At 40.7% G+C, this 25,447-nt stretch overlaps 2 protein-coding genes and 3 non-coding genes across 5 annotated transcripts in view; 3 read left to right on the top strand and 2 right to left on the bottom strand.

Annotated features, from left to right (window-relative positions):
• LOC141905254 (uncharacterized) overlaps positions 1-11,128 on the bottom strand; it is a 70,508-nt gene extending 59,380 nt beyond the window's left edge. The window contains exons 1-2 of the mRNA XM_074794074.1: positions 11,085-11,128; positions 2,469-2,676 (exon numbers count right to left, since the gene is read on the bottom strand). Coding sequence (XP_074650175.1) covers positions 2,469-2,676; positions 11,085-11,128 — 252 coding nt within the window. The remainder of the gene's footprint in view (positions 1-2,468; positions 2,677-11,084) is intronic.
• The window catches only part of LOC141905055 (small ribosomal subunit protein uS19-like), a 251,138-nt gene that overhangs the window by 204,569 nt on the left and 21,122 nt on the right, over positions 1-25,447 (bottom strand). The gene's annotated exons all lie outside the window — the stretch shown is intronic.
• Trnap-ugg (transfer RNA proline (anticodon UGG)) lies at positions 3,993-4,064 on the top strand. The gene has a single exon. It is a non-coding gene; the product is annotated as a tRNA-Pro (tRNA).
• Trnap-cgg (transfer RNA proline (anticodon CGG)) lies at positions 7,832-7,903 on the top strand. Its single transcript has one exon. It is a non-coding gene; the product is annotated as a tRNA-Pro (tRNA).
• Trnap-ugg (transfer RNA proline (anticodon UGG)) lies at positions 8,261-8,332 on the top strand. The gene has a single exon. It is a non-coding gene; the product is annotated as a tRNA-Pro (tRNA).

Here is a 25,447-nt window from a genome sequence, read left to right as displayed (position 1 = left end):
TCGCGGGATTATAATTCTTTAAAAATGTCTACATCGCGTATTGCCATCGATCAATCAGAAACAAACGTCAAATGTTGACAGTTCGGTGATGGATACAATCTTACAATAAACACCAAGATATCAGAAATAATCAGAACCAAGTTTCACACGTGAGTTTGGGCTTAAAATTAGTTCATCTCCAATGAGTTAACTCTTAGTCAAATGCAAACTCAACCTACTCGAACCGCAGTTAATGCGTTTTAAGAGTCAATCTGATAGGAATGTGAATTCAATTCAACTATAAAATCAAATGTAACTGAACTCTCTACTAGTGGAACTTGTCAAAGAGCTTCAGGATGCAGCCAGCAAGAACTGTTGATAAAAACTAGAAAAAAACAGACAAATTCAGAAAATGATCAGACATTATCATCAGAGTAACTGCACCACTATTCCGATGTGTATGAGTTGATTCGTGATCAGACTTTATAACTTTCTACAATATAAATCAACAGAATTCTTCTCTCTTCAGCTGCTTGAAGTGGAAACATTATAACACGTTTAGTGGATACTTGAGTGAAGTGAGGAAAGAGAACTTGAAGACTTCTTGAATACAGTGTGTGTGAAGCGTATGAAATCTGATAGCGATTTATCATTAAACACCATTAACTCTCAACACCTTTTTCTCCTCTCTCCTCTCTCCTCTCTCCTCTCTCCTCTCTCCTCTCTCCTCTCTCCTCTCTCCTCTCTCCTCTCTCCTCTCTCCTCTCTCCTCTCTCCTCTCTCCTCTCTCCTCTCTCCTCTCTCCTCTCTCCTCTCTCCTCTCTCCTCTCTCCTCTCTCCTCTCTCCTCTCTCCTCTCTCCTCTCTCCTCTCTCCTCTCTCCTCTCTCCTCTCTCCTCTCTCCTCTCTCCTCTCTCCTCTCTCCTCTCTCCTCTCTCCTCTCTCCTCTCTCCTCTCTCCTCTCTCCTCTCTCCTCTCTCCTCTCTCCTCTCTCCTCTCTCCTCTCTCCTCTCTCCTCTCTCCTCTCTCCTTAAACCTGGACCCAATTTCACAGTCGTGGCTTTATCATCGTTAGACTGGTCTTAAGTTGTTGATGAACTAAGATGATCTTAAACTAGTCTTAAAACTAACTAGACGTTATTTCTGAGGTAAACTGATAGCTTTAAGGGGAAGCTCTGTGTCAGAACGACAGTAGAAGATGCCGGGCGGTAGCAGTATTGATAATTCCGATGGAAGCCGCGCAGCTGAGACACAAATTATTGAATAACAACCTTATACATTTTTTTCGCAATCAGCCACAAACAGTCCTCGGTGACAAGTGACAGACAAGCCTCACTCGCCGAGGCTACGACCTCAATCTAACAGCCATGCCTTGATTAAACGACACAAAAATTCACTGATCAAAATTCGCATCTTGTTGTCTTGGAAGCAATCACTATATAGCAATAAATCTTATCCGAATGTGTGATTGTCTGCGAAGAGAATCAGGATGAGGGGAACATCTTGTTTGGCGGCGAGTAACTTGATGAAATTGTCAAACTATCTTCTCAATTTCCACATCGTTTTGACACAGCGCTAAATTGTATTATTCGCGATGAAAAGCCGCATAGAAATAGATTTACCTCGACTGAAGATTGCATCTTCCTCGCCTCAATCTCATCGCTTTAATCTCAATCTTACTCTCACATTATGTAAATTATTTCGGACAATATTGACTTCTTTTCAAATACCAACAGAACTGATGGATTATAACTTGACGTCGGTGCAAACTTCAGTTAGTGTGAATTAGACACATTTCTGTCAGCTGACGCAGGCTGGTATTCAATGAGGGGTTTTCAAGAGTTACCGTGTGCAACCGGTAAAGTTATAGTTAGTAGAAATGATTTTCTGAGATTTTTTGATTTTTTTCGTCAAACAATATGACTCTGATGAGAAAGAATTATTCTATCAACAACTTCGTTGATTTCTTGTAAACAGGGAATGATCGGTGGTTCGGGATGCTCGGGTTATAGACTTGTAAACAGGGAATGATCGGTGGTTCGGGATGCTCGGGTTATAGACTTGTAAACAGGGAATGATCGGTGGTTCGGGATGCTCGGGTTATAGACTTGTAAACAGGGAATGATCGGTGGTTCGGGATGCTCGGGTTATAGACTTGTATACAGGGAATGATCGGTGTTTCGGGATGCTCGGGTTATAGATGGAAAGTATTGATTCAGTGAATGAATGAATTTATTTCGCATTGACTCGTAATTACATTGGTAGAAAAATTAACAAGGTTTCGTATGAATTATTCACAATATAGAGTAATTGAAATACTAGAGGCCCAGAGAAGTCAATCCCTCCCCCACCCCTTACAGAGCCACCCATAACCGACCTGCGCGCGCAGTTTCTAACTCGAGTCACTGCAGCTGAGACTGGACACCTCAACTAACCAGGGGATCGATTAGGTTTTGACTCGGCCTTTTCAAGTTGTTATCTGGGACTTACCTGTATTACAGTGGGTGCCATATTCTGGTTGTATCCGAGTTGCCCGAAACTATCGTTACCGAAACTGAAAACGTGTCCATTTTCGAGCCAAATGAAAGTATGACGACCGCCGCACGAAACACCGCGGATTTCTGGTGGTTTTGGTTGCACTTCATAAAGTTGAATTCTGATCGGTTCCGCTGAACTTGTATCCTTTCCACAGCCCAGTCTACAACAGAAACAATCTACAATACAATCTACAATACAATCTACAATAAATACGACGTGAACAAATATCTTCTTATTTTATAAGATAAAGATGATATATCGTTATTCGTTGATTTAGTTTCTATACTCTATCTCATCTATTTCTGGCCACGGCTGATGGTGGCGGTTTTGTCATCAGTCGAAACGTTATAGTTCCATATCTTATATAAATTTGATCTGATAAAGAATTTCATTGTCGGATTTTTATCAATTATATACGATACTTTCATTGATGAATAATGAGCTGCTCCCGAGTACAGATATTATACCTCTGAGGGTTAAGACGCTACCCCCCCCCCCATCCCCCCACCCCCCACTATGGATGAGAGGAGTTCACCACATTGGAACCTAATTTATCATATCGCTCTATCGAACCGTTGCATAAATTCACAATAAAAGCAGCAGTGGTAGTAATCGGGTGATGATAACCCATGAAATTTAATGATGACACGGTTCAGAATATATCCTCTTTTATTCATAGAACATGACATATGACTGTAGGGATTGAGAGTAACGGGGGTCTGTCTCATTGCGCGCTGTGTGTACCAGACACCATGATCGATCTGATACTAGTTCACCAAACCGCATTCAAAACACTTCCGGTTATGTGACTGATGCGCGGCAGCCGCCGAGCAAAAACACATAATCGAAAAATCACAAAAAGTTTAATTCATAATTTTTCAATGAAATGCGATTTGGTTTTTTTATCTGTTGGTGTTTAGAACACATCGATCATGAGCGGATAGCACTGGCTGTCATCGGAGTCACAGTAACATCCGCTTGAAAACCACGATATCAGCTCGAATCTCATTCAATCCGTTTATTTGTATTTTCCTCTAAAAGTGTCTGTGATCTGAAAGCGACAATCAGCGGCATCTCTCAGAGATTCACTAGTTATCAGACCCACTGAGTTCTATATTGGTCACCACGATACTCAATGGTAATGGTGCAGTATCGGAACTGGGGCCCGATACAATCAAATACCTACCTTTGATCAGTAATTTCTGCTTATCTGTTACTTTTCGATTCGTGCACTCCAGGCGAAACTGCAGGACACTCGGGACACTCAGGCTGGACTCAAAAAGGATACTGTTTATCATTTAAGAGTACTCCTATAAGGCGCTGTAAGGGTCACTGTCTGTTGGAACCAATATGTCGCACATGCGGCGATCAAGAATGAATGATTCGCTTGAAATTTTCCAATATGATTTTCAGACCGTAACGGCTTGAAATCGAACAATACAATACGTTGGCATTGAACGCATCAGTTGATAACTTGGCCTGTTGGTCTAGGGGTATGATTCTCGCTTTGGGTGCGAGAGGTCCCGGGTTCAAATCCCGGACAGGCCCATGATAATTTTTTTATTTTTCTCTTCAGAGTAGTCCACTCAGTCTGGCCCATCAAATCCTGACTGTAGTTGGATATCGCTGAGATCGTTGGCGCCAGGAGTTGCGGCGACTTAAAGACCTCTGAGGATAATCCTCGGTTATCTCACTATATCAGAACTATTTCACTAATCCTAAATCGGGTAATTATTTACGGATTAGATAACGTTAAGCCCTATTTGTAATTTCAACTGTTGAGATTTGCAAAACAATACGTGTGATGTTGAATGAATCATCAATGAATAATTGTCTTTTGTTGATAATTAGGTTCTAACGAATCTAAAACGAATCGAGGATTGTCTTCGGCTAAACTCAACTAGCAGCAGTTCACCGGGAAAATAACACTTTAACGAAAGTCGTGATAAGTATTCAACATAACGACCGTCATAGTTTTCAGCTGTAATAATTTGAAAGTGACCCAGAGTAAACCAGACACGACGTGTTGTATCGTGTTCGTGTCGTGTTCGTGTCGTGTTCGTGTCGTTTACTGATGACCGCATAAAACAAACCTAACACGATAAAAACCTGCAGCACTACAGTCATTCATTTCCACGGCAAGATTTATACAAAAGCTAATATTGAGTTGAAATCTTAATTGTTTCGCTCGCAGCGGTTTGTGGCATTAAATTTATCATGCCTTTAATTTTCCGTCATTAAATATTTGCTTTGATATTAATATTCTACACCGCAAGTCGGAGCAGCCTCAGTCAGCGCAACCGAGTAAGACCCCGGCTTTTAATCATAAACCCGATAAAACGAACGTCACCGTCGCCGCTCAAAATCTTTTGTTCGATTAAATATAAAAACTTCATAAAAGACAGAGTCATTTTTCTAAATAGATTTTCAATCATCAAGAGAGGTTTCGGTGTAATGAGCGACCATAAAGAAAATCTTAAGCCGTGGATTTTAAAATGATTACCCAACCGACCATCGGACCGACCAAAACAACACCGTAAACTATTCATATTCTTAATCTATCCAAAAATGCAGAAAGCCGTAACTGATTCGGCCTCTCCCCGAGCTACAACGTAATTTAATTCTTAAATTCGGATATTTTTCTTTAATTTCAAAATTGTGGTCGTGGCACCTCCTGTAATGTGGTTTTATCATTTTATGTGACCACAGTCTGTGAGATCATGATCAGATCGAGACGGCAAACAAACCTTACACAGACCACTCATACGCGATCTATAGATTGACCAAATACGTCGGATTTTGATTGTTCTGGTACAAACCAGTTTGTGGCCTGTACGACAATAGGTCACGTTATTGTTATGTGATGAAGGTAGTGGCCCTACTGAATGTATGTTCTGTACACGAGAATTTCTAAATGAAACACCGGGCGGGTGGACGGGGTTTTATTCCTAGGTGATTTAAGTCCATCATTATAACATTTCCTGTGAGAAAAAAAGACCCAGTACCAGAATAATTTGATTTGATTAGCCTTTTTACAGTTTTCAGGTGCTATGTTTTTTTGGTACCAGCTGGGGTCCTATTGTTGGATAATTGCCCCAATTTTTCCAATTGAATCCCTTTATTTCGTTCATCTCTCTCTGGATTGGATGAAGATAGAAACGAAGTGAAAATATCGATCTAGGGGTGAGGGACTGTGGGAACCACTCAAACATGGCTTTACTGGGGGTGAGGGACTGTGGGAACCACTCAAACATGGCTTTACTAGGGGTGAGGGACTGTGGGAACCACTCAAACATGGCTTTACTGGGGGTGAGGGACTGCGTGAACCACTCAAACATAGCTTTATTGGAGGTGAGGGACTGCGGGAACCACTCAAACATGGCTTTACTAGGGGTGAGGGACTGTGGGAACCACTCAAACATGGCTTTACTAGGGGTGAGGGACTGTGGGAACCACTCAAACATGGCTTCATTGGAGGTGAGGGACTGTGGAAACCACTCAAACATGGCTTTACTGGGGGTGAGGGACTGCGGGAACCACTCAAACATGGCTTTACTGAATGTCTGTTCTGTACACGAGAAATTTACAATGAAAAATCTGCTAGAAATATAATATTACGAAGCTTTTTAAGGCCGAATCAAATTAGATGAAAAATCTGTCGCGTTTGATGAAATCTGTTGGCGTTTCGTTAATATATAAATAATGAAGTTGAGTTGAGAAGTGATTTATGAATAAACGCACAGTAGCCGCGCAGGCAGGCGGGCGGGCAGGCGGGCGGGCAGGCAGGCGGGCGGGCGGGCGGGCGGGCAGGCGGGCGGGCAGGCGGGCAGGCGGGCAGGCAGGCAGGCGGGCAGGCGGGCGGGCAGGCGGGCAGGCGGGCGGGCAGGCGGGCAGGCGGGCAGGCGGGCGGGTGTTGATATCGTGTCTGAAGTCAATTAAAATACCGTGATAAACTCATATCTATGTATTCACTAATATTGATTCTGTAATTAACGCGTTATTCGACAGTTTTCTGTTCTCTCTTTGTCTCTTTTCAAAAACACAAATTGTTCAAAATCGATTTGACAAAACGTCAATACTAATTAAATCGTCTCTATACGAGCTACTATTTCACTTAACGCCGATAATATCTTTTCATAAAATTTCGTGAATAGAAAGCGACAGAAAAGTTGCAGAATTTAAGGACAAATTATCAATTTCTAAAGATGCAAAATTTTTGAAAAGTCTCCGTCGCGCGATAATTAGCGCAATTCCAGAAACCGGTCCTTTTTAAAATTTATATTCATTATCACATCTATAAAAAAATCTTTATTCATTAAACTGATTTCAATATTTTCTCTGTCTCCTGCTGAACCTCTTTGTCAGAATGATTCCTATAATTCTGTATTCAATTTTATTGGTTTAAACAGTGATGAATTATATTGCCTTATATTTTGTAGTTAATTTTCGACCTGTGATTATCACACTCATATAGTATTGGGGGACTGTGCATAAACCGATAAACCGCACAAAGTGTTAAGATTATAGTTTGTAGTTTTACTATCAAACCCAAAAGCAAAACTATTCTATCTTATATTTGAAAACGCTATGTTCAACCTCTTACTGTCAGATGAATTGGGCTGCTGGCTGGCGAGCTGCCGGGTGTGAGGGACTGTGGGAACCACTCAAACAACACGACATTACACAGTTTTAATCACTGTGTACTTCCTTCATTAAAGTGAATATCGTCAATAAATCATCGATATTTCAATTCCTTTTACTTCCTCTCTATACAGAGTATCCACTTGACCTTCAGATAATTAAAGGTCACCTATTGTATCTTATTCGCTATGGAATTCGAGTTATTTGTAAATCATAGCAGCTTTAAATACTGATCTTATCTGAAGAATTTATATAATATCAATATCCAACCGGAAACCAGAATGCATCCCATTGAAACACAATGTGAGAAACATTTTAGAAACCAGAAAATAAAAATGCCGATTGATCGGAAACGCCGCAGATGTTGGAAAGATGAAAATCCTGGTATTCTTTACATTATCTATGATTAATTAATCGATGTTGATTGTGGTAACAGATTTTATTCTTTTTAAACTTCAAACATGGCCGACTGGTTCCGGTTTATTAGTTCCCGGACAAGTCGATTATTCATTTATGAAATTATATATCAATTTCCTTATAAAAACAAATATATAATTTACAAAGTGCTCTTACCCTACCAATCAACATTATAATTGCTCAACAGGTTTTGATATGGTGAAACTCGCTGGGCTCAAGGCTATAAATACTTAATGACTGTCGTCGGTGAATGTCTCGGCCTGTTGGTCTAGAGGTATGATTCTCGCTTCGGGTGCGAGAGGTCCCGGGTTCGATTCCCGGACAGGCCCAGTATTTTTTTCACTCACTAAATTATAATTGTCAATTTAAAATGGATGTTTGTTTCTAGAACCTTTCGTATTGTTTTATTTCGAAATTATAATATTTTGGTCGACTTGACCACAATAGTCGGCATAAACGGTCTGAGTGACCCCTCTGCTATAGGACAACGTGTCTTTAACTGTTAACTATGTACTTTAAAGAACTTCATTTTATACACGGGTTCAAAACACACGCACTTTATATAGAACAGTGTATTTATTATATCATTCTGTCTTATTGATCAATATTATAATCAAATAAAGGCAACAGATTTCACAAGCGAAATGCGCGCATCAAAAACCATACCGACTTAGGGTATACCATATGGCCTGTTGGTCTAGTGGTATGATTCTCGCTTTGGGTGCGAGAGGCCCCGGGTTCGAATCCCGGACAGGCCCCATGGTATTTTTATTGTTTTTCTAATCTAATTATTACCCAGTACCGCAATGTAAAACAATGACACGCGCGTGCGCATGCTACACGGAATATAACACGAGAACTGATGATGCTTTTACAAATTCCATCTCTTCATGTCATTTGTCACCGATACCGCATCTCGGCTGCGGCGACGGCTTAGAGTTTGAGTTAATACTCATTAATGCATCGCCTATTGACAAATATCAACTGAACGAGTTTAAGACCATCAATTTATCATCGCACCACGTCCTATATCCTATTATTATCCAGCTATCAAACATTTATTTGACTTTCGTGGCGCCCGTTATAAAGAGACCTCGATACTTTAATCCGAAGTTTAAGTTATTGTGCCGTCGTTCGGCTGCCAAAAGGCGGCTTACGGCACCGCGGCCAATTAGCAGAATCAGCGCGACACATACTGTGATTTATGAACGTAAATCTTCCTGTTTTATGAGGGTTTCTTCCGTCAGCGCTGATCCTTCATACGAGCTTCCTTTTTCCGCCCGGACCCGTTAATTAGCATCCAATCTCTGACGCGTAGTACGAGAATGTTCTCACGGAGCACCGTACTATATACACACTAGACATCTCACCCCATAGGGATGTCAACGTTCAGAGACCCACATGACAAAACGCATCTTCAAGAGGTCAAATATTTCGTATAAGGGAGATACGATGTTTTAAATGGCACAGTGATAGCGGAAAAATGAAACAAAGTTCAAGAATATTTCCTAGGACTGGTAGTTTATTCGACATTTCGACTAAATGCTAAATAGTCATCTTTACGAATACTGAAGTATATACAGTATTCCTAAAGATAACTATTAGAATATAGTCGAAACGTTAAATAAACTGGCAACAATTTCGAACTTTATATCATTTTTTCGTTACTATTGTGGGATCTTCTATTGTAGTCCCAACACGGATATAGTGTCTCTCACAATGCCTATAAGGAGGTCTCATAATCTTATGACAGTCATAGCAAACAAGTAAAAACATTTCAAATCGAACCAAATCTACATTCATTGTATCTGATGTTAAATCAGTTCTTCATGACGAAGTTTCATTAATCTGAAGAAGAACCCACCGTCCTATCCTTCGCGCCCTTCACTGGCACTCCCTCGCCCTGCGCCCCTTCACCCTCACTCCCTCACCCCGCGCCCCTTCGTGCAAACTCGAATTGTACAGTATACTGATACAATACCATAAACTTAACTAAAAACAATCTGCGACATAAAAATGACAACATTTCATAATGACAGGTGAATTTATGGTAACAGTTGAAACACGCACGTGCGTGGAGGCCACGCACTGCGTGTATGATAATCTAACGTGAAAATACACGGTCATAAAAGGCTTTATTTTATGTCCAGACAAAGCCTCGAACTAAAGGTGTTTGCATAATGATCGACTAACTAAAAACCGTCCACATCATCAGTGTCATATTGAGCGCACGTGTGAAATATATTAGTGATGGGTTTCGAGTCGGCGATGGCGGCGGCGGGCCAGAGAGAGATAGAGAGAGAGATAGAATACCTCGTTAACACACCAGTTAATCATACACATACAGCTTATACTCGCATGCCAGTGCACTCTGAGGACACCGACCAAACGAAATCATTTTTTCTTTGTTACACCGAGACATTTTTATGACATAAAGAGAAAATGCGTTCGTTGTTGATAAAGGCGCGTATACTGCGCGATAATGGCCATTTGCGCCGATGCATTAATGTTTATATATGATATGTAATTATCAATGACAAGCTGTCTCAGCGCGAGAGGAGGTCCGGTCGCGCCGTTCTGCCACCGGTTTATAATTCCAGTATCGCGTGGAGAAGGTCGGCTCCGATCAGAGAGAACTTTCAACACTGATCAAACCACGCTTTCGGCGACTCCGGCACGCTACGTGATTTCCTATATACAACGCACCCGCTAATGACCCTTAATGTCACTAATTAGCCCGGGCTTACAAAATCCCCTGTCACCGGACCACGCGGTGACGTCGACGAGTTGAAAGACGACTGCTAAAGGGCATGCGCCAGTCGACACCCGACCACATCCGCCGAGTGATCCGATTTAATCACGTGTGTGTCTATCTGACCAGTTTAACCGTGGTTAACTTGGAGTAATTATTTGAAATGATTACTCCATGGTTTAACTGTAGAGGTTGATCAGGACTCGATTGTTAGAACTGTTTCCTATATTGTAAACTGTAGTAGTATAATGATCAGATGACACTTGCCGGACGATAGAACAGACGATGTTCTGTTCGCGGCTGGATATTTACAGCTAGATTCCAGGAGCGGATTCAGGGCGACATGTGAAACTTGGACCAGTCTATCAAATCTCTTTGGGTGCCTTTATTCATTTTGTTTACAAAGATGATAAGTACATTACAGCGCGGTAGTCCACATAATGTTGCCCTTTTGGGACAGGACAAGTTCTTCAAAATTGACGCCCATATATTCCATCATCAGACCGAGTTCTCGAATCTGTCCGATAATGGCTATTAGTTTATAGCCGAAATGTTGCAGGTAAACGTAGTCAAATTGAACTGAACTTCGTCCATTTTATTGTGGAATTCTCTACGCATTCGTCTCACACCAGAAATTATGTATCACGTATGTATCCCGACCAAATAATCGGTGAAGGCGCTTTAAGACTGGGTTTGTGTGACGGGCTGGTAAAAGTGAACCATCTGTTCACGGATACCCATGTCCGGTATAAAGGTACCTCCAGTAATCTCTAGAGAACTGATCGAATATCGTTCGGGTCATTTTTACTGCATGTTTTTCCATAATTTACCGCGAACAAATGCGTTACAAACCGCGCGCCACATATTACAATATTACAATATGGAATAATAAGTGAACGCCATTTGTCAAAGCAATAACATCTTAACCATCATCATCATCAGCAGCAGCAGCCGCAGCAGCAGCAGCCGCAGCAGCAGCAGCAGCGGACGACGATGACCAGTCACAGCCGCTTTGTCTCTCGTGTTAAACCCAAGACGGTTATAATATCATGTCCATCTTAACGGTCATTGTTCAGACAGGTTCAGTGATAATAAGACCATTATGACAATCATACGTGTTATATGATACGCGGTGGTTATAGCTAGTAGTGGCCCCTGAGGGACCCGACACTGTCTAAACATTCAACCATCAGACTTCTGTGAATACCCGTGAATACAGCGGCTCACACACTTCCTCCAACACGCACCTCATTAGACCGGTCGACTGTACCGACCGGTAACATTTGAACTTCATCCGTATAAAAAAAACCAACTCAGAAAAAAACGACCACGGTTCGGAGAATGTTCCGATGTCCGCAGATGGTTGAGATTGATCAGAATTAACAGATGAAATAGAAACATGATATGAATGAGATGGGGGAACCATTAGACCGCTAGTGAACCGGCTCTGACCGGGGTTAAATATATTATTCCGAGGTCCACATCGGTAATATCAATTTACAAACGGCAATGTTATAGCGTCGTGTAGACTACTGACACACTTGTCACATCTCATAAACAGTGAGACAGTATCAACTCACGTTCGAGCAGAAACTAAACAATCATACAACGCTGTACTAACAATAGCGTGAAATACAACAGGCTCTGTACACTTCAACGTACAAAAAAAATATCTTGAATTAAATTTGTCCAATTTCTCATAAAATCAGATACGGTTTATGTGAACTTTGAGTAGAACATTAATAACTGGGAAATCGCCGGGCGCCGACCGGTAAATTAACGACTTGTATTCTGAAGTCTAATGAAGCCGTTTAGAGAGGTTTTTATACAGTAACGTACAACGCATCAACCTTCAAACTACAAACGTTAAATTAATTAAACAAAGTCACGCGAAATATTAGTGATTTATCATCATAAACTGGCGGAATGCTGTTTCCTCCCTCCCCCCAACCCGGCCACGCATGTCTATTCATATGTTCGAGTACTTATAAGCGATTACAGTCTTTAGTTTTTCGATATTCGACAGAATAGAAACGGATTATCGCGTTCTCAACTCATTTTCAGAGAGAGAGAAAGACATGACTCAAAACGTCACACCAGGGAAAATATTGCTTATTAAGTTTACACAAATATGTTACGAATCTCTGATGAAAATTGATAGCGTTGTAATGAATAAAGAGTTGTGGCCACTTGGTGAATGTTGGCGCGTCAGATTCTAAAGCTAACTGGAAATCGTCTTTTCCCAAATGACAATAGTGTATTACATGATAAATGTTGAATGGAGGATCTGTGACCAGGAAGAATTCCCCTCCATCGCTCAACCACTGAATATCAAGAGAAAGAGGAAGAGACAGAGACAGAGAGTGGGGGAGAGGGGAAAGATATTCGGGAGTGAAAGAAAGTGGGGAAGAGATTGAGATGGGACGGTCTTATGGCACCAGCTGCACCAGCAGCACTCTCTCTGTCTCTGCTGCTCTCTCTCCCACTTTCTCTCTCCCTCTTCCCCTAACTCTCCCCTCTCTCTCCTTCTCCCCCTAACTCGCCCCCCTCTCTCTCTCTCACTCTCTCTCTCTCTCTCCTCCTGTCACTCACTCTCCCCTCACTCTCACTCTCTCCTCCCTCTCACGCCCCCCTCTCCCTCTCACTCCCCAATCTCTCTCTCCCTCACCCTCAGTCGCTATTAATCAGTAAAAACAATGTCTCCCACACATTATTTCCATGATTATGGATGAAATTTTCCTCGGTTGCCATGACTACGCATCTTTCAATCTCCAAGCTCAACTATAAGATGCACCCACAACAAATATCATTATCACACGCTACATACACAAAATATGGAAATATCGACTAAATATTGAGATCGATTTGTGGCTCGGATTACGAGCCCTTTACCCTTACCAGCCCTTAACCTTCACCTTTACCCTTGCCCTTATTCAGAATTCAAATCTACGATAACTTGTTACATTACTAGGAGAAAACAGTTCACGAAATAGCCGGTAGTGGGCGTCTCTGATGAGGAAGTCAAGTTCATCAGTATGTCCCTGTAGCTGGGGACTTTCGGGGAAAAAACTGAACCGAAACCTATTTCCAGCCTCGGAAATACTGAACACTCGACGTATGAAAGCAGCTTAAGTAAGGGTCTGATAGGGTCTGATTCCTGGCTACGTCACCAGTCACAATGTCATTCACTATTCAGTAAGACTTTGATGAATCAAATGAAGCCCTTGTAGTTCGTATAAAGAACAAACGCGTTTAGTGTAAACACGAGGTTTTACAGCCTGTCACTAATTATATAGCGGGGCCGAGCAGCAGTGAGTCTATAGACAGGGAAGCCATACGATCATTTAACATACCTCAGGGCGAAACTCTCTCCCCTCTCTCGTTCTCTCACTCTCCTCTCTTCTCACTCCTCTCTCCCCTTTCTCTTCTCTCCTTTCTCTTCTCTTCCCACTCCCCACTCTCCTCTCTTCTCATTCCTCTCTCCCCTTTCTCTTCTCACTCATCTCTCCCCACTCCCCTCTCTTCTAACCATCATGATGAATAGTAATGCAGGTAAAGAACACAGATCTCTCTCTCTCTCTTACTCTAGTGACAGTTATTATTAGTTGAAACTTCCATTTCGTGCTAATTGTACGTTGTTAATGTTGGATGGCAGATAAATCAAGCACCAATCCGCGGCGATAGTTTCAACTCGGGCGCCATCGTAAAGCGAGTAATTAGCTGAAAGAAGCTTTAGTAGACACTGTCTCTTACTGATGGTTATAAATCATTGCTTCATCAACAGTGACAATATTTTCTCTACATTACTAGAACTTCGTGCGAATCGTAGTGTAAAAGTTTACAGCTCTTTTAACCGCAAACTTACATCAGAAAGTTTCACAAACCGACAATTTATTACAGCGATAAAAATCGTGTTGTATTGTTTTTGTAATTTCCGTGTTTCAGACGTTGATCGCCGGGCCGAACCGCTGGTCGGAAAGCGTCAGCATGATTTGGGTTTCACGGTCCTTACTCAAGAATACCGAATTAGCCGAGGGACAGGCCTGAAAACATGATTTTTATAGGCGAAACATGATTTTTATAGGCATAGATTGCGCTGTAAATCTCAAATATTAGTTCTTCGCACAAAGAAGTTTGACAAGTGACGCTGAGTTGCATTACGCGCTGTATTGTTCGCCTGGGAAGCCATGTTTCTATAGCGAGTAGTTTATGAAACAATAGAGCAATCCCAAGGCTAGTGAGAACAGAAACAGCTTAACATTTAATCACTGCAACCGCAGGACATTTTTTGTGACGGCGGCGACGACGGCTGAGGAGTAGAGAGAGAGAGAGAGAGATGGACCGCGGCTTTATTCGCTACCCATAATTGCTTTGTAAGATAACTCGTGTGATGATGAAGTCTCAACACGAGAGCGAATACAATACAGTCGACACCGCAGAGACTGAGAAAGAAAACTTCTGTAAATATTAATTGCAATCGGTGCCCGATAAATCCTTATTCGGCTTTTATCTTTATAGATTACATGGTCGCAGCTAGAACCCGCGAGAACCAGCGAGAACCCGCGTGGACCCGCGAGAACCCGCATACACACACGACCGAGTTCTGAGCTTCTATTCACTATCAACATCTCTTTTCAATTCTTAGATAAATGATAGACGTTGTAAGATCAGTTTATTAAAAAGATTTACTAATAAATTTACTCTCTTCTCGATATTTTATCTTAATTCCTAAGTGATATTTTCGTTCATTCAGTTAGAGCCATTTTTAATCCACTTCAAATTCAAAATTCGAAATCTTATGTTTCCGACGACATTTTGAGGACATGATATAATTATATATTATATATTTTTACATTGGTTTATTATATTCTAGATGGATTTATCAGCAATCAACAGATATTCAAACATATCGATATCTACGTAAAACATCATCCATGATACAAATTATTAACCTCCTTAATTCTATTTAAAAATCTACCACTAGAGAAGTGAGAATTCACGATCTTTTTATCTTACTGAATTTTTAAGAGAGCGGATTTTAGTCTAATCGCTCTCAGCGAATAAAGTCAAGCATTTACCCGGAATTAAACAAATAAATTGGACTACAATAGCTGCTGCTGTTTCTGCTGCCGCTGCCGTTTATGCCCGCATAAACTTCGAAACATTTTCATTCTCTTAATTTGAATTACGTTCAGCGAAAAGAAAGAAAGAATTGTGGAAGTGAAAATAACAAAAACGTGACGCGAGGATCTGAGTTTAGGTTTCAATACGGATGAGTAGACGCCGACTCAATCGGAAACACCGCGGTACTGCCGACTCAATCGGAAACACCACCGTATCACCAATCAAATTTCCCCCGAACGCACGACGAATCTCGGCTTTTTTAAACGCATGTAAATTACGACTGATCCCGGGCGGGTAGCTGGTATTCCCGGTGCGGCTTTTCATCACATTGTGGTCGACCGCAAGCACCGACAGATGGGTTAAATCTCAGCTCATTTACATTTATAAAGAACCCCATCAGTACTTTACATCTTAAGTTGCAGCAGTAGCTATAAGGCGATTATCGCCACCCTTCCCATATGCCTCAACATTACACCACACCGCAACAAAAAAACACAAGCGCAAAAATATTTATGTCACTCGCTGAGATTCGTTATAAACATCAAAAGACTTCAATCCATAGCGCTAAAAATTGCCAACCCATAAGTGAGCCGTGAGCCTAACCCTAGGTGTAGCAAGTCCTTAACCCTAACCCTAGATTCGAACCCGGGACCACAGCGACCAAGCCGAGCACGCTAACCACTAGACCACCGAGCTGTAGTGAATGTTTTGGTTTGTAAGTTTGTCCGGTCAGTGTGGTGACCAGTCGGTAACTATTCACTACACAATACACGCTCTATCACGTTCTAAGACTTTCTAAATCGTTTCGAATTAACTGCTGTCAGTATTTTTTAGAATGATTAAAAGATTACTGTTACTTACTGTCCACAGTGGCCGTTTCCCCAGGCGTACAATTCATTCGAGTCTGAAATACAACGAAATAAAACAACATCAAATAATAGCATTTCAAATACTAGAAAATCTCGATTTTTATTGGTAAAGATCAGTATCATTCAAGATTGACAGCGACCGTGAACGATATTTTATGTTGATAGCTAGACTTATATTAGATTCGTGTAGACAGAGCTGATATAACCTGACTGATCAGCTCTTTATAGCGGTGAGTCTTAGCGCTAATCAATATCCCCAGGCCCCCGTATAAATCACCTCCACTACGCGTATAGTGACCAAATGACCCTTCCCCGGGCCAGTGGATGACCTGCCCGGGACCTAGCGATTTCTGACAAGGGCCCTCGTATGACAGGCCGACCCGCGGGTCACAGAAAAACCAATCAGTGCCAACCGACAAATTACATTGGCGCACTAACGGGGAATCTAATACGGTTTCGTGGTCAACAGAATTGTAGATAAATTGCGGCTGGTGAGAGACAGAGAGAGGCGCAATCGGATCTATTGGCAGCAGAAATCGATTTATCCGTTAGAAAAGTCGTGGCTTCAGTTCAGTGGGGGTGAGGGGGTGAGGGGGTGAGGGTGAGGGGGTGAGGGTGAGGGGGTGAGGGGGTGAGGGTGAAGGGGGTGAGGGTGAGGGGGTGAGGGTGAGGGGTGAGGGTGAGGGGTGAGGGTGAGGGGGTGAGGGTGAGGGGGGATTACTCAGTGGGTGATTAAATACTCGATGTGTATCAAAGATGATCTCAGTCATCGTAATGATGATGAGGAGAAGGATGATGAAAAATTGAAGCTACATTTTGCATCATTTTGCTTCAGTTCACGTGGTAGATTTGATCAAAAACGGATTATTCTTGCCCGACCCGGAGGAAAGGAAGCGATTGGGTTCAAATGCATCTTTTTATCTCACATTATTATCCCAATAAATTCAAGTCGTTCTATATCATCTAATTCCATTTCAAACAAAACCTCGAAAATCGTCGTAAATTTGGAAGTTCTCAATATAAATGAGAGAACTCTATACCTCGAACCGACAAACTGTGTTTCATGTGTCCACTAACCGAGGCACTCAACCTTCTGAGAATTGATTCATATCGCAAAAAAATGATAGAAATAATAATATGAAAATAAATATGAAAATACGTATTCTGAAATTCGATGATTTTTATCTACAAAAAGTGGTTTGGTTTTATTTCATGTTAGTTACTGAATGGACTAGAAATATAGATGGATACTAAGGTAGGCACTAGTACTGCTGCTGCAGTGTCGGTCAGGCGGTCAATCCGTGATAATGTTAAGGCTGTAATATATTCATAATCACATTCGGATAAATCAAAGCGAGTTGAACCCTGAAAACACGGGACCCTGCGCGCGCGACAGTCGGGTTCAGACTCGATTACAAATTGGCCACGGATAATCTTATTCAATGAATTCACCTTGTCGTAGTTGCGGTCAAGCCTTTACAAAATGACCGCTTTCATTCATTACGGGAATCTTAATTAGTGGCGGTTTAATGAATCATTAATAACGACAGTGCTGCACATTACTCATATCCATCTAAACGCGCATGCGGTCGGGTCCCTGCTGCACGCAGTCGACCCGCGTTCTATCAACTATGAAATGAAAATCTGGTAGCGTTTTTTCCACCGAAAATAAATCGTCGCCGTTAAGATGATTCTTTCGCGTGAATGGTTTGAACATTCGAAAAGGGAATCAGACACGGTTTTCTCGGACTAAAGTCAGGGGTAATCGGAATTCCGCAATTTATCGTGATTTTATGAGAAGAATTCCGAAAATATGAGGGATTTATTTTGGCTTTAAACATGACTTTGAAACTCGTATGGTTGAAGTAATGAAGTCTCGCTCTCTCCTCTCCCTCCCATCTCCTCTCTCTCCTCTCTCCCTCTCTCTCCTCTCGCTCTCTCTCCCTCTCCCTCTCGCTCTCTCCTCTCCCTCCCTCTCTCTCCCTCTCTTTCTCCTCTCTCTCCTCTCCCTCTCTCTCTCCTCTCTCTCCCTCTCCCTCTCTCTCCCTCTCTCTCTCCTCTCTCTCTATTCTCTCTCCCTCCTCTCTCTCTCCCTCCCTCTCCTCTCCCTCTCCTCTCTCTTCCTCTCTCTCTCTATCCCCGCTCTCTCTATCCCCGAGAGAAATCTGACTGACTCAAACAGACAAATCTGACCTGCCCCTTCGCGTAAGTGATTACTAAGAAAATTATGTTATATGCTGAAAGAAATGTGATAATTCGCTGGTGCGCGCACCTACTTTCAGTATTCAGCACGTCTCTGTCCTAAACATGCCCTATAGGCATCGTCGTAACAAGCAGGAAAATAGCAATTTGACTGTCACGAGCGAGTGACAAGCTTTCTCCAAAAATTGCCGATAATATTAGCGGGATAATTTCATTAAAACTCTTCCATTGAGCTGTCTATCGACTTATCTACTCTTGTGGAAGAATCAACCGCAAATTGGCTCTCAGTCTGTCAAACTTAAAAGCCGCCATTCATTACGGAGTGGTGCTCGAAGCATCGCCTCGACCGGGTTTTCAATCAGATACAAGAGTGACGAAAAAAACTGCCGCGAAAATTGCGAAGATGCGTCTTATGACATCTACCCCATAGGGCAAGCCAATTAAACTACAAAACGATGTCTTCAACCTGAGATTTTTTATTTCAATTAGGGAGTTATTTCAATAGACACTGTGTAGATAAATCTGATAGATAAAATATTGCTGGTGTCGGATTTAAGTTTAGACTATCGACAAAAGAAAGTTACTTCAATTCGTGAAATACCGAAAGCTTTATTGGGGAGGCTTTTTGAATTTCAGTTTAATTCGAAGAATTCTATCGAAAACTATAAATAATTAAAAGATTATGAGTGAGAATTTAGCGAGGAAAATTCGAGACTCTATTTCAAAATGAACACATATCGATCCTAGTGATAATAATAATAATAATGATAATAATAATAATAATCTGCAATTACATTGTAAATCCTAATGTTAGTTGTAAGTTTTAAGTGAAATGTTGTATTTGAAATGAAATAAGTTTTTAAGTTAAACTGAATGAAACTGAAAAGATCCTGAATCTCGGCCCAAGCAAATCTTTGACTTTTTTCATCACCGGAATAAAAAGTGAAATAATAACAGAAAGTTATCATCAATTTTATGAATGTATTCTCTTATCGGGGTAGGAACTCTCGGATCAGAAACCTTCTGGTGGTACCAGTGAAAGGTGAGTGGCCCCACACTCGCGTGGTGCATGCATAAACCACAGGACCCTACGACCTATTCGACTAGGCATAATGTCACCGGGACCCCCCGCTTGTCAACTCTGGCGCATGGTTGTAATTAAATTCATTATTTTACCGCTAAGTCTTTCAATCCAGATTTTCATGCCTGGCAGGAAAACGTGCAGTAAAGGCCAAGGGTCAGTCTTCCCTCCGTCAGCGCTCTCAATGCACTTCAAAGTCACGCATATCGCGATTAATTAATCCTGACAAAGTTCTGAGGGAAGGTTTTTAATTAAATTTTCTTCGTGATGACAACATTCTCTCTCCTCTCTCCTCAGTCTCTCTCTACCTCTCTCCCTCTCGACGTGGTGTAACTAGCCCTATTAATTATAAAGCTTAATTTTTATCAATAACACTGGTGACTGGAGATGGATTCGAGACTACAGATCAACGTGACGATTGGAGCAGAGATAACTATAGTCAGCAGCAGCAGCAGCAGCTACGTGTTTGATATCAAAATAGCTTCAGATATAGATATATGATCAATGATCAATGATACCTTTTCATCTATAAGGATTCAGGATACATGATACAAAATTAGCTTTTTCATCGTTAATTCCGGAGAGTTTGCTTTGATGTGGTTTTCACAATAACAGATCAACTTCCGTATAACGCGACTTACTGATCAAAGAGTGTCTTCTAAATCATCATCAGCATCATCAACATCAGCAGCAGCTCCGTGTGACTGCGGTATAAACCTCTATTCACTCATTTCTCATCGGATAATTAATGAATTTTGGAATATAGATTTCTACTCTCAGAGTTTACAAACAAATTCAACTTCAAAGTTTTTAATAAGATAAAGTTAACCTTCAAAGTTTTGATAAAATAAAGTTATCTTTCAAAGTTTTACTAAAATCAATTTAACCTTCAAAATTTTAATAAAATGAATTTAAACTTCAAGATTTTAATAAAAGCAAGTTATAAAGTTTAAATAAAATCAAGTTCACCTTCAAAGTTTTAATGAAATGAATATAACTTTAAAAAGACATTGATACATAAAAAAACCCAGTAAAATAACAGTTAATTCACGTGGTTTTCATTGTGATCTTTTATTTATTTGGATTATAATTCTTTCATTGATTTTCTACTCGTTGCCTGAAATTAGAATCGGAACCTTTTTGTAGGGTATAATATAAAATATAGCCCACCCTCGCAACTGAGGTTTCGGTTTTTACAGTTTGTCGAATTCCATACGATGAAAACTATAACTGTCTGTTTTAATCAAAGGATCTACGAGAAACAATTAGCAGCAATTTCTATCATTGTAATAAAAGAGAATTGATTCGATCTAAAGAATAAAGACACAATGGTCAATAGCGGCGGCGGCGGCGACGACTAACCGCATTCATGAACAATCAGTCAAACATCTTTCATTCCTAGCGCTGATAGCAATTTGTCACATTTTTATCAATCGTAACAATAAGGTTTTGATTATGTTTAATAAGAGACAATATGATGCGCATTTAGCGGCGGCTCAGTCGAGCGGTCAGTATTATCCGCTGTCCGACCGTCAATGGCGTTTACTGTCCAGTTTAAGTGGTCAGTTGTTATCGCTGACAAAATACAAGACACTTTCGTGCAATTATGTACAATTTGAGCGGACATGAAGCGATCCAGCGACGATTGATCTCTGCTGGATGATAATCCGAATAATCGCTCATACAGAACACACTATAAACATATATGAATAAATCAACTAACATGAAAGAAGAATGTGGATGAATTTGAGGAAGAGGTGCATGATAATAAAAACCACTTTGAGTCCGTGTTGTGAAGATGAAACAAAATCCCAAATTAAGAATGAAAACAGCCCGAAATGTTTCCTGCTAATATTATTCGGCGTTTAAAGTCATCTTCAGGAATACTGATGTTGTCCTTATCATAACCATTGACGAAACACCCAGAATCCGTGTTGCAACAAGCTATAAAATGAGTAAGAATGAAAGAGTGCATAATGTTTCCTTGAGCTGTGTAGTTTATTCGACGTTTCGAATATATGCTTGAAGTCATCGTCACTATTTAGTATCCCTCATGATGTCTACTAGGATAAAGTCAAAACGTCGAATAAATTATTAACTCAAAGAAATATTTAGGACTCGTTTTATTCTAATTGTGCAGGGATTTTCTATAATGTGCTGATAGTGAGTTCTCTCGCGAGGACCAGAAATAATTATATCAGATTATTTTGTATGTGTTTAATGATGCAGTGATATAACAGAAAAAAACCATGGAACACAATTCAGGAATTTCCATAAAAACAGATGAAAATAAGAATGATATATCCACCCATTTTTAGGGTCTGATTCAAAATGAAATTTCATGATCTTCTTCATATTTCTGTCGTTATAAACGCGCCATGAATGAGGAGCTGATGAGTCGTTGTAAACGACGCCTTCACACGTTCTAATTTACAAGAAACCGATGTTTCAACCACGAAGTATTGTTCAATCCACACCTGATCCGTCGTGTCATTTATATTCAGAATAATGTTTTCTCGATTAAACAAATGAAGCGAAAACATTCCGTAATTTCTGTCGCGGTGACAAAAAGAATTCAGACATGTGTCATTATCCACATTTTTCTTGCTAAGAAAACAAGCCAAACCCGCAATTACTCGTCTACCCGCCCGTGAGTAATAATCTTAGCCGTCGAAAAATGCATCTTACTAGTTAACATGAATATAATTATTGTGAGGCGAGCTGGCAGGCTGGCAGGCTGGCAGGCTGGCTGGCTGGCGGGCGGGTGGCCAGCATACACCTCTGGGTTTAATGAAATAGCACGGTGATGATGACACTCATTTTGCCCGCATCGCCGCGAGCTGAGCGTCTTACTCAAATATTCGGGCTGGGGACAAACGTGTTATTACAATAGCGAGGTACCTCCTCCCATTACTGGTAGACCGCAGCAGCAGCAGCAGCAGCAGCAGCAGCAGCAGCAGCAGCAGCAGCAGCAGCAGCAGCAGCAGCAGCAGCAGCAGCAGCAGCAGCAGCAGCAGCAGCAGCAGCAGCAGCAGCAGCGGAGACAATTCCCTGTTATCAGAGGAACTTCAGCTGCAATCAAAATCAACAGAAAAATAGTTGCACCACCATCACCACCACTCCGCCGACAGACAGACATACTTGATCTCAGAGAATAGAAACACACGACAAACATGGAAATTTTGAAATATTAAGTAACGGAATAATGAAAGCCCAGTCCCAGTTAGGAGACCGTTTTCAGTCGTTCGAGTAACAGAACTCAGAGATTTTACTCGTTGTGAGGCAAGCACGAGAAAAAAAGCTCCCAGACGCTCAGAGAAAAAAATCTGAAATGACACGAATCATGTTTTATTCATATTTTTTATATGCGGTCGCAAAAAAACAAAGCGGCACAAATTGTTAATGCACTTCTGAAATGACGGGGTGACAATGGAGGAATAATACCCCGACAACAGCTTCACTCCGACAGCACAAAGTACGGACCTGGTTTATAAATCCGGCGACTAAAATCAGCTGAAAAATAGAGAAATCACTCGAAACATTTTACATAAACCCACGACGAAACGATATCTAGATCAGGTTTACGGGTTTTATGGATGAAAGGACAGCGGGTATTATAAATATCAATCGCGTTGTTTGAACAAATTCTACTAGTAATTAAAAAAGTCTTTTTGAAGATTAAAAACACAAGTGGAAGACCTCCGAATAAACTTATATTTCATGAATATTTAGATGTTTCTTGTGTCGAATCTTTCCACGTTTTTAACCCCGATTTAATGAAATAAGCGCCGTTCTGAATGTGAATGTGTGATTCGGTTGAATCGATGGATTAAAACTTTACTACTCGCATACATTTCAGGGATTATTCTAAAACTATGTTGATGATCTTTTATACAGAGATTATTGAAGAAGAATACAGGATCTGTCAATAAGACGGAGAGAGCGGCAGCTAACGCGCGCGGAGGAGAGAGGGAGGGGAGATAGAGCTCAGTGAATACCAGCAGATGAAAGAAGAGACGACGATGAGAAGAGATTGCGATGCCGCTGATGCCGCTGTCGCGCGTTGTGAGTTGATGTTAGAATTACCGAAGACCGCTCTATTCTGAAATTCAAACCGCAATCCTTTATTTTCATTAATCCGTCCTCGTAACCGCCAACATCAAGGATGTAACTTGTCGAATATTGACTAGGATAACATATGTGATCAGTGAACGGACAATGGACTCAGATGAATCCGCCAGTTTTTTCTAAGTAGCCCGTCCTTTGTGCGAGATATAAAGCGTCTTATCGCGGCGCATCCTTTTCCTTTAATGAGCGAACATTTTCACAAAAGAATTCAGTGTCATTTTCTGTCAGAAACGGCGACAGATCGCGCTCAGCTCACAGGGGATCGACGCACACAGCAGCGCATTGAAAACTGCCGGCTGAAAAATGAGCAATATTATCACTGACCTATGGCCTCAATTATGCAGAGTTACGGCGAGCTTAACGTGTATCGGGGATGAACCTCGCATTAATACGGATGAATCTTTTGTTCGTAGATCGGAGCCCGAATTCACCTTAGTTCACTGTAGTTTTATAAGAAGGCAATAAGGGCAGAAATGTTGACATAGTGTCTGTCTTTAGACACGAAGGTTCTGGACTCTGATCGACTCAAAGGTTTACAGGGCTCTTTATAATTCAGTATTCCTGAAGATGACCGTTAGGAAAATAGTCGTCGAAACATCAAAATAAACTCTGGCCCATTTCAGAATAATTTGGTGTTGTGAGATTTTATCGTATTATGGGACTTTAATTTTCACAAGGGTTACAGGATTCACTGTTCTTATCAACCACGATAATAAAACGATATGAGACGAGAGCTGACGATAATCTGACGAGATTGTGAAACTTCGTGTTTCTTAATGTTTGAGTAAATAAACAAAATTAGTTTTTATATGTTTCAATTCTTTTTTTAATTTTGTGAATAGTTAGTTTTATTGTTATTATTTCCCACGTCAGTTCGCACACTCGCCGAATTCATTTCAATTTGTAGTTTCCATTAATTCCAAATTTCATGGCTACAAATTAATTCCGATACGAAATTATTGTCTCTGTTGTGGTTTTAAAATCATCATAAAATCATCATTAGAATTTTATCTCAAGATTGCAGATATATGCAACCATTAAAATTACACGAATAAATAAATCGTCGGCTCAGTGAAATATAACGCGACACGAAGACGATTTTAAGTTGATTTTGAATCATTAATTGTCGCAGCTCTCACCGCGCTATACTGAAACATGTCTCCCTTAAGAGTCAGTTTAATACGCATTAGTGGTTACAACCGCAATCCGATATTACTGAACAAACTCCTTACAGGGTGATAAAAATCTCACACATTAATGAAATATGGTCCCATTGATTTCGATTTTATTACAAGCCACCAGATATTATGAAATCACCTCTGATGATATTCGATATTTTCGAGTAGTCGCTTTCTTGATTTCGTTAATACAAAAAAAGGATAAAGTTAAATCTCACAATAAGAACAAGTCCGGAAAGGTTTCCTTTAATCAATGGTTTATTTTAAACTTTTCGACTTTATCCCAATAGTTGCCTTCAGGAATACTATCTTTATAGCAGAATTACGAAGTATATTTATACAATCCAGATCTTAAAGACTGATTAAGTAATATGTGATACAAACTAGGGGTAATAATATACAGCATTAAAACAGTTGTAAACAAATCTAATTTTCCCTTCTTTTTATGTGGATTTTTTCTATATTATCGTTACAATACAGACATCAGTGTAACGTTGAATAGATAACACTAGCTCACGGAAACATTTCGGACTCATTTC

The sequence above is a fragment of the Tubulanus polymorphus genome, chromosome 5, assembly GCF_964204645.1.
Source record: "Tubulanus polymorphus chromosome 5, tnTubPoly1.2, whole genome shotgun sequence".
In the NCBI taxonomy this organism is placed as follows: Eukaryota; Metazoa; Nemertea; class Palaeonemertea; order Tubulaniformes; family Tubulanidae; genus Tubulanus; species Tubulanus polymorphus.
This window is presented reverse-complemented; position numbering and strand designations above follow the sequence as displayed.